This window comes from Dermacentor andersoni, chromosome 6 (genome assembly GCF_023375885.2).
Source record: "Dermacentor andersoni chromosome 6, qqDerAnde1_hic_scaffold, whole genome shotgun sequence".
In the NCBI taxonomy this organism is placed as follows: Eukaryota; Metazoa; Arthropoda; class Arachnida; order Ixodida; family Ixodidae; genus Dermacentor; species Dermacentor andersoni.
Window position 1 is genome coordinate 9313714 of NC_092819.1, and position 14598 is coordinate 9328311.

The 14598-nt window shown below is 41.6% G+C and overlaps 1 protein-coding gene across 2 annotated transcripts in view; it reads right to left on the reverse strand.

Annotated features, from left to right (window-relative positions):
* Positions 1-14598, reverse strand: part of LOC126521661 (structural maintenance of chromosomes flexible hinge domain-containing protein 1-like) — a 383191-nt gene that overhangs the window by 197686 nt on the left and 170907 nt on the right. For both annotated transcript variants that reach the window (XM_055065801.2, XM_050170378.3), the window contains exons 21-24: positions 13229-13373; positions 12893-12992; positions 12698-12770; positions 12441-12583 (exon numbers count right to left, since the gene is read on the reverse strand). In XM_055065801.2, the coding sequence (XP_054921776.1) occupies positions 12441-12583; positions 12698-12770; positions 12893-12992; positions 13229-13373 (461 nt within the window). The remainder of the gene's footprint in view (positions 1-12440; positions 12584-12697; positions 12771-12892; positions 12993-13228; positions 13374-14598) is intronic.

The following is a 14598-nucleotide window of genomic DNA, read 5'->3' on the forward strand; positions in this document are numbered from 1 at the left end:
TCGCACAGAGACACAAGCGGAACCTTCCAGAAAGTAACCGAGGATACCGTAACATCTTTTCAAACAGAGCTGAAGCAAATTAACTGGGATGACGTTTTACAGGAACATGATGCTGAATTAGCGTACAATATTTTTCTTAGCAGGTTTGTTACCGTGTATAAAAAGCATTTTGTTTACGAAGTTAACAGGAGATAAAAATGCCTCAGAAAGCCATGGTTAACGAATGCTCTTTGTAAAAGAATGAAGAAGCGTGACAAACTATATGCTAAATTCATCAAAACTCGAGAGCCTCTGGGTTTAAAAACATTTAAAATGTTTCGTAACAAATTAAGCAAAGAGCTACGGAAAGCACGTGATGCTTATTTTCTGCAGATGTTTTCATCTTGTATGAATGACTCAAAGAAACTATGGGATAGACTAAATGCTCTTATGAACAGAAATCAGAGGAGTGATCCAATTGAACAAATTAGTTTAAACGGTAGATTGTTGGTAAAGGAGGATTTGGCAAATGCTTTCAATGATTATTTTGTACACAGAGACGTTGACCTCAATCATCCCATGCCGCACTATCAGGCCCCACACACTCTCAAGTTCAACAAATGGCCACAGAGGGCGAAAAATCAATCGAGGCGCGTTTCAGCGTAAGCGCGCAAGTGGAGCTACTGTAATTTGGTCGAATAGTTTAATTTGTGCTTTCTCTGCTAGGGGCGCTGAACATGCTGAATTTTTTAATTTACACAAACCATTGACATGAACAATCGAGGTGTCTAAGGATGCTTTTTTACCTCAGGCAAATAGGCAGTTGATTTTCTTTTAATTTAATTGTTGAAGCTGCTTTTTAGTCATAGCGTCAGGGTTTTTGTGCTCGATTAACCACCGACAGCCTATTGGTATCGATGTGTTTCCTGGCCGTTGGCGTTCGAATACTACGGCGGTAAAACATTTTCGAAATTAAGCATGCTGGTTTCGTCTGCGAGTCATTACATAGACTTGCTGTAAGAAGGTCTACTCTTGGCAAAGAATAGTGCTTCATTTTGTTTAGGCGTTGACTATCATAATGAATGCGGCGGAGGTTGAGGGAGTACGCTTGAAGGTACGTTTTTATGCCGTTGATCTCCATAACACCGTAAGTACGCAAACCGATGTCGCAGAACACCCGATGCATCATTGTGTGTTCTCCGTCATCGCTTGTTTGCTGTATGCCTGCTAATTCTTCATTTCTTCAAGTGTTGTATCCTCATTTTGTCCTTGTTCTCTTGTGTTTCACTTACAGTATGTCGTTCCGTCAGCTGTAATGCGCATTTGCAAAACCAATACGTTTGATAAGACGCAGTGGTTATCATAATTTCACTACACGTGTATTAAGCTGGCACATATGGTTCAGATACAGATACCTGTATGCGAACTTGCACGACGTTGATGCGGAGATTAGGATAATTATGACACCCGTAAGGAAAAGGCAGCTGACGGCCGTATAAGCTGTTGCGTTCTTTCCGCCAAACTACCCGGCCTGGTAGTGCTGTAAAGATGCTGTATAAAAGTGACACACGGTGACAGGGAAATTATTATACTTAGCAGCCGACCGTACGTTTTGTAGCTTAGGTCTTCTTTCTTGTGCGTTTGTGCTACCCTTATTAATGAGCCATCTCTTGACTATGTTCTTGACTATGTAACCGCGTTTGTGTGAATGCGGAGACGTGTGCTTTTTGTTGTACTTGTAAAATGCAAATAAAATATTTTCAGGCTGACTCAATCTTTGGTGTCGTGTGCATTTATTCCAGTCGAGGCCATCGTGCCATCTGGAAACCGCATTCTGTCAGTAGCCCTATACGAAATGCAACAGCTGGAGCGCGGCGGCACTACTCGGGATGCCCTTAAAAGTCAGTTCAGAGTGTGCCTTAACTCGATATGACTCAGCGCTACATGTATTCTGCTGCGCCTCGATCGTGCTCCCGCCAGTTTGGTTGCTGTGTGGCAAACGTAGCGCCTACATAAATATGTAGGCGCTACGTTTGCTACACAGCAACTAAACTGGCGGGAGCACGATCGAGGCGCAGCAGCCAGAAACACAGTAAAGCCACAGAACACCTGGTAAAGCGTGTGCAAACCTGGTGAAGCGTGTGCAAAACCCCGTTTCCGTTTCCTGTTGTACAGCGTCACCTGTGGTCACATACTTTAGTTCACGACGCCACCGCTACGCTTATTTCCGTAGCACTGTGGAAGGTACAGTTTCCCTTCTCTAAGTTTGTATAGGTGTTCTGTGGCACTATGTGCACATTACTCCAAACGCAAACACAATATTTTTTCAGCCACTCATGCCTTCGGATGTTTGTTCTGTGTACCTAAGACTCAAGACATCTCGCAGCTGCGATGTCAATGGTCTTCAGATTCTACCTATAAAATTTGTTATATATCATATAGCCCCTATTTTGACACATATTTATAATTTGTGCATTTCCACAGGCGTATTTCCGGAAAATATAAAGGTTGCTAAGGTAGTAGTATTATTTAAAAAGGGGAATAAATTAGATATAAAAAATTATCGCCCGATCTCGATCCTCCCTGTTTTTTCAAAAGGTCTTGAAAAAATTATTCAAAGTCAGTTGTCTTCGTTCTGTGAAAAGTACAAGATAATTTCAAATGCTCAATACGGTTTCCGTAAAAACAGGTCGACTGAATTAGCTCTTCTCGATCAAAAGGAATTTATATTGCAGAATTTTGAACATAAGCTATTAACAATAGGCATATTGGTCGACTTTACACAGGCATTTGATCATATTATTCACAACATTTTATTCTACAAACTAGAGAAATATGGGATTAGAGGCATTCCACTTCAATTATTAAAATCTTATCTTAATAACAGACGCCAGTTTGTTTCCGTAGGCCACAATACATCGGTAACCAAAGAAATACTTTGTGGCGTCCCACAGGGTAGCATTTTAGGCCCGTTGCTGTTTAACTTATATGCTAACGATATTACTTCTATCTACGAAAAGGCGAAATTAATCATTTACGCAGATGACAAGTGTTTTCATCTCGTCCGGTTCTTGTACCAATTTAATTAGTATGGCAAATGACTTCTTGCGCAGCCTATCCTATTGGTCCACTGAGAACTGTCTAAAAGTAAATACGGCGAAAACAAAGGCCGTAATTTTTCATACCAAAGGCATGAGTTTTCTTCCTCCAGATCTAACATTAGTGTACAGATGCACAAATATAGAACTCACTCTTTCTGCAAAGGTGTTAGGGGTACACTTCACGAGTACCATGCAATGGGACGACCATGTAAGCTTTGTACTCCAAAAACTTAGCCGCATAACAGGTGTTTAAATCGCTACAGATATACCTTACCCGTCTCTGTAAAATTATTAATTTATAATGCCTTATTCGTGTCTCACATACATTATGGGCATCTTGTATGGGGCACCACAACTGAATGTAACTTGAGTAAATTATTTCGTATGCAGAAGAAAATAATACGTGTCATCGCTAATGTACCGTTTGCCGCCCATACTGAAAACCTGTTCAAGAAATACAACATTGCGACAGCCCATAAGATCTATGACTGCCGACTATTACGCGAGTATTACTTTAATACCAAACGTAACAATACTTTACTTGTAGAACTTGCAAATCTATCCGTCAATTCATACCGTTATTCAACTCGTACACCTGAAGTCTGGAAGGTTCCGCGCTCTAGAACTAACTACGGTTGTCAAATGTTGTGTAACAACCTTCAAAGATTACTGAATTTATACGACAGAGCAGGCTTCAATTTACAGGATTTATCACTGTCAGAATTTAAAACTCTATTGCTTTCACTTCTTTAGAGCACGTTTGTTAATGATTAATAATGTGTGTTATGTTCCTCTTTTTTGTCTATGTTACCAAGTGTATATCATTTATTTATTTCAATGCCGCAGTGTGTTTTGCATTGTTATTGTGGAAATATTTCACTGTTCTTTCATATATTGTATAACTGCAATGTTTTATGGCCACTAGATAAATGTAATTTATATGGCGCTTGATGTGTTACCCCATGCAGCCATATTGTACCTAAGGGGGTGAGGTTACCTCAAGCCGCGTCTGTGCGGCTTTTTTCCCTCATCCACCTCCATTTACCACTACTCTGTACATGTGTGTGTGTAAATGGAAATCAATAAATCAAATCAAATCAAATCAAATAAAAAATGTGCAGGCTCCGTTAATGGCAAATGAGTTCGAAGGCAACAACTGGCAAGAGAAAGACTTTTGATCACACAACAAAACCCACAAGCACAATTTGCAGATCACAGTCCCAATACTCATTCTCTGTAGCGGCTTAGCATGGCGAACCAGATCCCCTTACATGTGTCACATTGCTTGAATTTCATGTGTTTAAGGAGGGATGCGGCAACTGAAGTGGCCAAATGGTCAAAATTTTCGATTTTCTTGCTTATTTCTTTTCACGATCCACGGACGTTTATTTACCACATGGTGAAATATTATAACAAAATATGTGGTAAAAATCGAAAAAAGATAACTTTCTTAGAGTGCTGTCATCAAAAATTGCAGAAAAAATCGGCCTTCGAAAGGCCCCGTCGAACCGCGGATCGCCCGGCTATCCGTTGACGCAGCGCCGCCATCTTGGCATCATCGTAAGGAGGAGAGATCGGAGCTCGAGATAGCCGTAGCGACATATTTCTCCACCGAAAAATAAACCAGCAAACACAAGCGAAAAAAAAAGGACAAATGCGGCATTGCGATTGGGCGCAGTAGTCACGTGGAGCCCACGGCGCGCTCCTTTTGGCAGTTGTAGATTTGCATTGCTGATGAACCTCTCATGTGCGCACTTGCATAGCAGCGAGCTGCGCAGTCCAATCAACACGATCGACAATTGTGGCAGCTAACGCACGTTTTCTGTGAATTAGCCCCAAAGGAATAAAGTTCCGAACGGCCCACATGTATGGAAGACCACAAAAGGCGTGGAAAAGAGGGAGAATATTCGTAGAAGTGGATGCCACCGAGGTTGTTGACGAGGCACAAATGGCACACATGGGTGACCGGGAAAGCACGCCCGTGTGCGTTGCTGACGACGCGACCGTGGGCTATGGTGACTGCGCATCCGCGGGCGATGGTGACTGCGCGTCTGCAAACGATGGTGTCGGCATGTCCGTGAGCGATGGTGAAAGCGCGACCGCGAGCGATGGTGTCGGTGCGTCTGTGAGTGGTCGTGACGGCAATGTGACATCGGCGGAGCAGAAGTTTTCGCGTCAAATATTCAAACGCAGATTTCCGCTCCAACTCTCAGTAATAAAGAGGTTGCACAACAAGAGACAAGAGCAGACATTTTGAATGTGCTGTCATCTACCTCTGCATGACGGATGGATGCACGATGATCAAAAAGGCAACTAAAGTGCACGAAACTGCTACAAGAAAGTGAAAAACTACATCAAAATGTAAAGAAAATCTGTCCTCACAGGCAAAGGACTACATCCCAGGCGAGTTTTAGGTGCTGAAAGTAAAGATTTTAATGTTTACAACAAATGAAACTTTGAGCTCCGTTTTGTCAACTTTCATTTCCTGTGCAGTTGCTTTCAGTCATCCCAGTGCCATTTCACAAAGAATGAGGACAAAATCATTCTGTCTTTTGCACTTAGATCCTGAAACATTAATGAGCGCAATAAAGCTGTCCACTTTTAACGGCAGCTCATAAAAAAATTTATAGTGGGTTTTTTGCAAAAGTTGTTAGTAAGACAATATGCATAGTAAAGTTAAAATATCTTTATGCTCATTTCGGCATTTAAAGTATAAACCAATAGCTTTATTGCACAGAATGTGCCTTTGTAAACATGCAGATGCAAAAATATGGGCGAACTTATGTGTCATTAATTAATTTCATTTCATTACCTTAAAGGCCCCAGTAAATGGGGTGTTACATAAGGGGTGGCAAAAATAAAAATACATAGTCACAATAACAGGAAGTCTTTTGCATTTTCGACGAACTTTGATGGGCACATGATGAACGTAATGTCGTTAGGAATTAATTAATTTGGGGATGACCATTAGAGGCGGTCAATTGCTGTAACTCGAAGCCTATAATATATAGCACAAAACTAATTTCAGTTATGATATCAGCATAACAAATCACACCCGCATGCCGAATTTCACCCATTTATTCCCATAAATAAAAAAAAAGTTTTCATTGCCACATGACAATGTGGGGTCGACGTTAACTTTTTTTTTATTTTTAGTCCCTTTGTAATGAAAGTTGGCACATATGTTTACTATTACTATAACATTAACTAGGCAATGTCACTCTCCTGTCTCAATCAATTGCTGAAGTACGAAAGGAAGATTTTCTTCTAGTAATTTTGCAGGGAATGTAGAGAAATTACAAAATATACTAGAAGTGTGGTTGCGCTTTTAAATATGCTGAGATGCATGCCACACACAGTTCTTTTTTTTTTTTTTTTTTTTTTACGTCGTGATGTGGTCACCATTCGTTAAGACTCATATTAAATATGGAAGAATACTGTACATACAAAGGGCTATATAATAAATTGACAAATGAATTTAAGACAAAAATAAGAATGTCATGGTACACAGCACTCTTGAAGGAGCGTAACAAATGGATAGAAAACAATAAAATGCCTGCCGAGATATCAGCTTCATAAGCGCGACTGAGAGCATAAAATATTGTTCGAGACAATGGCACTCAAAATTCTTTCTTTTTTTTTTTCTTTTTGTACCTTACAAAACACCAGGGTACCTAGTGTTGGTTTACAGAAGTACTTTTTTTCTTCTGGTGCTTTTTTAATGCAATTTCATTGCTTTCTTCTTTCATTTTGTATCTTTTTCTACTGCCTGCTGAAGGGGGGGGGGGAGTAGGGGTTCACTGTACTTGTTTGCTCCTTGACAGAGAGCTGAACTTTGGCACACACATTGCAAATCATTATAAAGAGGCAATTCTAAATTTTCATGAAAGTACCTCCATTACGATTTTTCTTAATGAACAAATTTTCTGCTCAGACGTCAAGAGTTAATTTTCGAGGGCAAGAAACCACACCTGCGCCACAAAACTCGTGGCATTCGACAGTCCGAACCGTGCGTTTGAGACCTACATGGGGTTCAAGATGAACTACAAGCCTCGGCCACTGTCCCGCATCCACATTTCTAAGAGCTGCGAGTTCACTGTTTCTACCAATGGTGACATGTACCTAGTCTTGAAACAGGGTCTAGACTGCATGAACCTGCGGAGCAGGAACAAGTTCCGGTGCATCACCTACACTCTCCAAAGTAAAACGGCATCTGCGGAACATCTGCATAGTCACATATTCCGTGACTCAACAACTCGCGGCCTTCCTTTGCTGTCACTAAACTGCGGACGCCATACTGGATTGCACGATGCGATTACCGTATTTACTTGAATCTAACGCGCACTTTCTTCCGATAAAACGAGCCCAAAAATTGTGCACGCATTGGAGTTGAGTACGACCTTAAATCTGCGTTACCATATTGCTATCGCCATTTCAATATGGCTGCCTCGCATGTGCTTCGAGCCTAACTGACGTAACTTCCTCCATTTGCTGCAGTATGTATGCTTAGGTTAGTGCACCATCCGTCTTACCGGTCTTCCCGTTTTCCGCATTTGCTTTATTAGCATGGAAGTGCCAGCTGCAAGGACATGCAGAATTCATCACAATGCTGCAATTAAAAGGAAAGTGATCACGCGTGCGGAGGCTGACAGAAATGGGGCCGCATCATGGACATTCAGAGTTCCCGAAACTTGCGCGCAGGACTGGCACAAACAGGAGAGGTGTTCTACTACGGCAGCTGCTACGTACGGCGAGGCCGCGCGGTCCCTATCTTGAAAGCGATCTGCGATGGAGACAGAGTCTACGCATCTGGGCGCCCCACGGTGTTCTGATCGCTTAGTGCGCGCTGAAGCGAGAGGCCGCAGAGAGGTCAATTCGCTCGCTCCTGCGATCGCACTTCCCAACTCCAGTGTTTTGATAAAGTTTCTGCGGTCATTGCATGAGACGTGTTCATGTTTGCTTGTGCAGGCGTGACACCATGCTTATTAATTCAGTTAGCAAGCAAATGTTTAAAAGTTTACATGGCTGTTAAACTACTATCCTTACTTTTCGTGTAGCTCTCTACTAATTTGCTATCATAATCGACGCTTCGCCTTTCAGGTGAAACTGCGACTTTTTTTATTTATTGCAACTTTAGTGTATTGGGAGTAAATCTTTGTTTTTCCAAATGAGAGAAAGTTGTATTCCTGTATAAAAGAACGAGGTGCACAGTACTGCAAAGGACTTTTGCTTTTTTAGGTCGTGGGAAACGGGTACGCGTTACAATCGAGAGCTCTCTCTATTTTTTTTTTTTGGACGGGAAATAGGTGCGCGTTACGATCGAGGGTGCATTAGAATCAAGTAAATACGGTACTTTTACAGTCCCACGCGATCCTATCATCAGCTAGTCTGATCCTTGCGGTAAGCATCTCCTCGTTTTCATCGTATGATCCCATGAGGATTGCAATTTGGTTTTTGTATACAAGTCTGGTTTGGAACTTCTTAAAGTGAGCATCGATTCGCCCCTTATCAAGACGCAATCAAGAAACGCCACAGCAACGAGGTTTCCAAAGCAGACGGAGCTGGTGCGTACTTTGCTGGCAGCGTCGCTGCACCAGTTGCCATAGCAACAGCCATTTGAAAAGAGCCTCTCACGAGTGCTGGCACACTGAGCCAATAAGAGGGCCCCTTGCACCACGAGCTTCGTGAAACTGACCCCCGATTTATTTATGTTTGCCTTTTCGCTATATGGCTATTGTAGGCGAGAAAGGCAGGAAAAAGAATTAAATTCTGGGCTTTTACGTGCCAAAACCACAATATGATTGTGAGGCATACTGTAGTGGGGCACTCCGTGTTAACTTCAACCACCCAGGGTTCTTTAACGTGCACCCAATGCATGGTACACAGGCATACTCGCATTTCACCTCCATCGAAATGCGGCCACCAACGTCGAAGGCTCGGAACAGAAATGAGAATCTATGACATTTCAAACGATACCAAAATGGCAGCGGTCAGCAGTGGGAAAGACTAGCTGCAGCTCTGTAAACTTTGGTGTTTTTGCACAATATTGATTTCTTTCCTTGCCATCCACACTGACAATCTTCTTTCTTTTTTCCCCAGGCGTGTGTTTTCAGCTGAATTGTTTTGATACAGTGTAGATAAGGCATTGCAGATGCCGAAAAACAGTGCTTTCCCAATATCAATATATTTTTCATCATCATCATCATCATTTATTTACCCTTAAGGGCCTCTGATGGGGCATTATATAAGGGTGGGGGGGGGTAACAAATGGTAAGAACGGGTCACAAAGATAAAACACATTAATACAGATTGCAAGAACTGGTAAACACAGTAAACACACGAAAATGAAAAAGCGAATAAAAGGACTTACTACTGGGGCTGTGGAGTACATTGGTGTGATAATAACGGTTTAAATTCTACAGAATTTGTTTCATTGACGATACCGTCAGGAAGTACATTCCAATCCGATATGGCAGTCAGCAGAAATGATTTATTGAAAGCGTTTGTTCAACCATGAATGCGTTCAACACTGTGACAATTAAACAAACGTTGTAATGGGCAGCAGAATTGGGCTCTCACGTAAATGAGGAAAATGATAATATAGCTTATGAAAAAGGCAGAGACTTGCTATCTTACGACGGGATGCCAGGGGGGTTGGACCAATCAAAGCATTGATGTTAGTAAAGCTCAACTGAGAATCATATTTTGATGTTATAAAATCAGCAGCTCAATTCTGTATTGCCTCTAATGCCTGGATAAGGTACTCTCGATGTGGATTCCAGATAGGAGATGCGTGTTCAAGTTTGGTACGGATGAAGTTTTTGTATGCGATTAGTCTAACTATGCGCGAAGCAAAAGTGAGTGATCGTCTAATGAAACCTACTGATTTGGAAATGCTTGCAGAAAGTGATGTGATGTGCATTGACCAGCTTAGATTACTTGCTATTTCTATGCCTAGATACCTATAAGATTCCACTTATGATAGCGCGGTAGTGTTCAGCGTGTATAAGAAGTGTAGGTTAGATCTTTTACGAGACATGTGCATAAACTTACATTTAGATGCATTTAACTGCATGAGCCAGGTCATACACCAATTTTGGATTAAGGTTAAATCATCCTGCAGCAATGACTGATTGTTAATAGTAGAGATACGTCAGTAGAGAATGCAATCATCTGCAAACAGACGAATCGATGATGAAATTTCAGCAGGAAGGTCATTTATAAAGATTAGGAATAGAAGTGGACCAAGAACAGAGCCCTGAGGGACTCCGGAGATAACGTTAGTAGGGGCAGAAGGATGACTTTCGATGACAGTAAACTGCGAATGATTAGTTAAAAGCAGTGAATAAATAAAAGTATCAGCGGGTCCAGTGAAAGGCAAGAAAGTTTAGTCATGAGACGCTGGTGAGGAACACGGTCAAAAGCATTAGAAAAATCAAGGTAAATGATGTCAGTTTGAAAGGATGAGCCTAGGTTTAAGTGCAGGTCAGTCGTGAATTCGAAAGGCTGAGATTCGCATGAAAAGTCAGACCGAAATCCGTGTTGGTTTGAGAAGAAAAAGGAATTATCCAGGTGCTTTGCCACGTGGGAGTAAATTATATGTTCAATGAGTTTGCATGCAATGCATGTTAACGAGATAGGACGATAATTTGACGGATCGGAGCGACTTCCTGCCTTAAGAACCGGTACTACTCTGCTTACCTTCCACTCGGACATAATTTCGCCACTGGAAATAGACTGCATGAAAATGATTTCTAGTATGCAACTGGACATTACTTTTGTGCCTTTAAGGATTTTAGGAGATATGCTGTCTGGCCTAGGGGCACTGGATATCTTTAAATTATCAATTATTTTATAGATTCCTTCTGCCGAGATACTTACTAGTGGCATTTGAGCGAACTTGAGCTGAGCGGTATAGAAATATTAACAGCTGGTTCCTGGGTGAAAACGGACGTGAAGTACGCATTCAAAACGTCAGAACGATGCTCTTTCAGAAGGACAGAACCATCCCGATATAATAAAGAGACATTATGCGAACCACTACAGTTGGGAGTGAACAAAAGTGAAAAACTTTTTTTTTTTTTGTTATTTCGGAGGATGTCAAGTAAGTCCTTGTTGTAGAAGTGTCATTTTGTGCTCCTCAGCAACTTTGTATAATTATGAAGACACTCTGAATACTCTTCCCATTTTAGTGCTGAAATTGAAGCTCTTGGCTTCCCTGAACAACTGCTTTTTCTTGTTACGTAATTTTCTTAATCAATTTGTAATGAATTTCTAAAGCAATTTTTGCAATGCAACCATCATGTTTCCCTTTAAGTTAAATTGATTATGTAAGAAGCAAAATGCTACTGCAGTGATGCTTTTTCTTTCTTGTTTGTTATAAAAGCTAGATGCAAATAAGCACTTGGCTCTGGTGGGCAGATGGCATTGGTACTCCATTAGGATGTATGGCATTTCTACACTTGCTGCCCTGTATGGTTACTGCTAGAAAAGGAGGAACGTTGCATTCACCAATGCATATGCGTGTTTGATTGGAATGGCTGATAGCATCTAGTGCAATGCCTGCGGTGCCAAGGGGACTATAGAACACCTACTGTGCTACTGCCCATCTTTTGAAAACGAAAGACATGACCTCTGCACAGCTATAAGTCAGTTAGATAGAAAACCATTCACCTTGAACAAGATCTTGGGACTACGGCCTTGCATATCGCAGCTACAGAACGCCACAAAAGCGCAGCTGTAATTTTTGAAAGCTACCAAATTGAGTGATCATCTGTGATCCAGAATGAATAACCGTCAGTGATATAGAATGAAAAGCTGTTACCATGTTGGTGATATCCACAATAGATTCTCTTCTTCTCTTGATCTTTCCCTCCCCTTTTCCCTTCCCCCAGTGTAGGGCAGCCAACCGGGCTCAGTCCTGGCTAATCTCCCTGCCTTTCATTTATAATTTTCTCTCCCCCCCTCTCTCTCTCTAGAAAAGCAGCACAGAAATGAATTGCTATATGACTATGAGAGAGTGCATGCAGAAGAATGTGCACACTTTGAATAGAGAGAACTTATGGTGAATGTATAAGATGGGAACCATTAAAAGTGATCTGTCATCCTTGTTAATTTTTTAAATTCTTCTGCAAAGCTTAGGAAACATAAATAAACAAAATTAAGAATGAATTTTTAAAAACGTTCGCATGCTTTTCATTTAGCACTCTACACAAACAATCTGCCAGATGAATCCTTGTACTACAGAAATACAAAATCCAGCATTATGATGAAATGATGATTATATCAAATGCTTAAGAAAACTGGTACTCATACACCCTTTTAATCTCTTCCTAGCGCAGCTCAATGTTAAAGGCTTACCTTGCAAATTACGACAAACTTGGGTTCGCAGGTGTAGTTTCCTGCCATATCAAGCACAGCTAGGTCAAAAGCTGGTGCAGAACCATTTTCAAATGACAGTTGGTCTTCAACTTCAGGCAGAACTTGCAGTTCATGTGCTGGCCCTGATAAGATGGTAAATCAAATATACACGCACAAAAGTGAAATGTACCTAGACAAGGACATTATTCTCATAGTAACAATACCACCACCAGCACACAAAAGGCACATAAACTCACCAGGCAGTAAACGGATCTTGAGGGTCTGTGTGTTCTCGTCAAGGCCAGGAATTTTCACAGTCAAGTTGAAGCTCTTTTCATAAAACAAAAATACTAATTAGCATACATAAGGCCTGTTTACAAGCACACAAAGTACAAATGGAGGACATCAAGAGTTCATGTACCCCATGACCCTTAAAAAATAAGAAATCTTACCTTTCCAGAGTTTGACTCCACAATCCCCCTAGCCACAATTCCCTTGATAATCAGAGAGTTGCCTTTGGCTTGGACACCGTCATAGGACAATTCCAGGCCACTAGACAGAGCAAGAGATGAATGCAAATGCCAAAACAGCCACACAGTGAACAATGGCTTATGAAAATAAGTAGCTTACCAGCTAAGTATATTTATGCTACAGCATGGTTGAAGGCACTTTGGTATTTCAATACCTAACCTACACAATAAACAGTTTTGCAAATGAACGTTAACTGATACCCAATCCCCACACAGGAAAATGAATGTCGATGTAAGCAAAGGAACTCAACAGCTTACTTGGCCTTGAGCTCCGGTTTAAGGTCCGAAGATGGCTTGGTTGAGTTCCCATATTTGTCAAGAAAGTCTAGAGGAATCTGGAAAGGTGTGCCAACACGAAATGGCCCCTCCAGGTAACCTACGTTGAACTTGTCTGGCGCAGCCTCTGCAATTCAGCAGAACAGCCATGTGTGAGGTGACATCTTTACAAGAAAACGATGAGGCAATCCAGCACAGAATCACATGACATTCATCATGTATCATGGCATTCGTAAATGAATACCAGAATCTGATCATTGCATACTGCAGGGTACTACAGTGATGGAACAGCTATTTTACCCTTTGGAGCAGGTCTAGGTGCAGGAAAAAAAATCTGATTTGGCACAGAGATGGGCACTTCTGGCGCAGTCTCAAATGTACAGTGCTCACGGAATGAAACGCGTCAATTTAGGGCTAATTAATGCGCATACTTTGGTTTCAACCGGCTGCAGTTCGTGTCACATCGATGTAATTCTGGCGTGTACACTTACATCGGAGTCCTCGTCACCTTTGGCGACCAAATTCCTAGCGACATGACATGGTAATCTCGCATACTTTGCACATATGTAGGGTTCTACTAAATGCTCCGTGTCCCATTTCATTCCGTGAGCACTGTACATGTAAGCACCATATAGTCTCAATACTAACTCAAGCAATCAATAAATGCAGCGAAAAATGACTTCATGCACATCAATGTGGCATAACGGATAGAAATTGCCAGACTAGATTGTTCATTTTTGATAGAATAGCTTTCTCTATACATATATTGTGCTATAAAGCTGCTTCTACCATTTCAACTTACAAGAGGTCTTTGTGCGTTCACCGCAGTTCATGCAAGTAAAAAAAGATAGCAAAAGAAGGATGTCTGAGGAAAACCATGCATCTAAAGGACATGCACGACTGTGCTCAACCACTGCATGCGTCATCTAAGAAATTTCTGAAGTGGAACAGTCAAAGTGCAACCAGACATTATCCTGGGCTTTGTATTGATCCGACAGCTTCCTTGAGCTAGTTCCATGCCAGATTACTACACAACCGCAGATTAATACTCAGAAACAAGCTCTCCCTGCGCTAAGCATGGGGTGGGAGCTGAGGTAGATGCCGCTTTAGTGGCCGCAGAGCAATACATAACGACATGTTGTTATTGCGAATTTCTAGTTTTGTATGCTTCCCTGTTACTGAGTCTATCAGCCGCTGTGATCCCGTTTGCACAGAAGTGCCGGTTCTCGCATAACGCGCACTGCTGTCGGCTAGGGACGGACGGAGCAAAGCGCGTACTCCTCTATAGTATGCAGGCACAGTCCCCAGATTTCTTTCACAACAGGCACATATGCGCAAGTGTCAGGCAAACC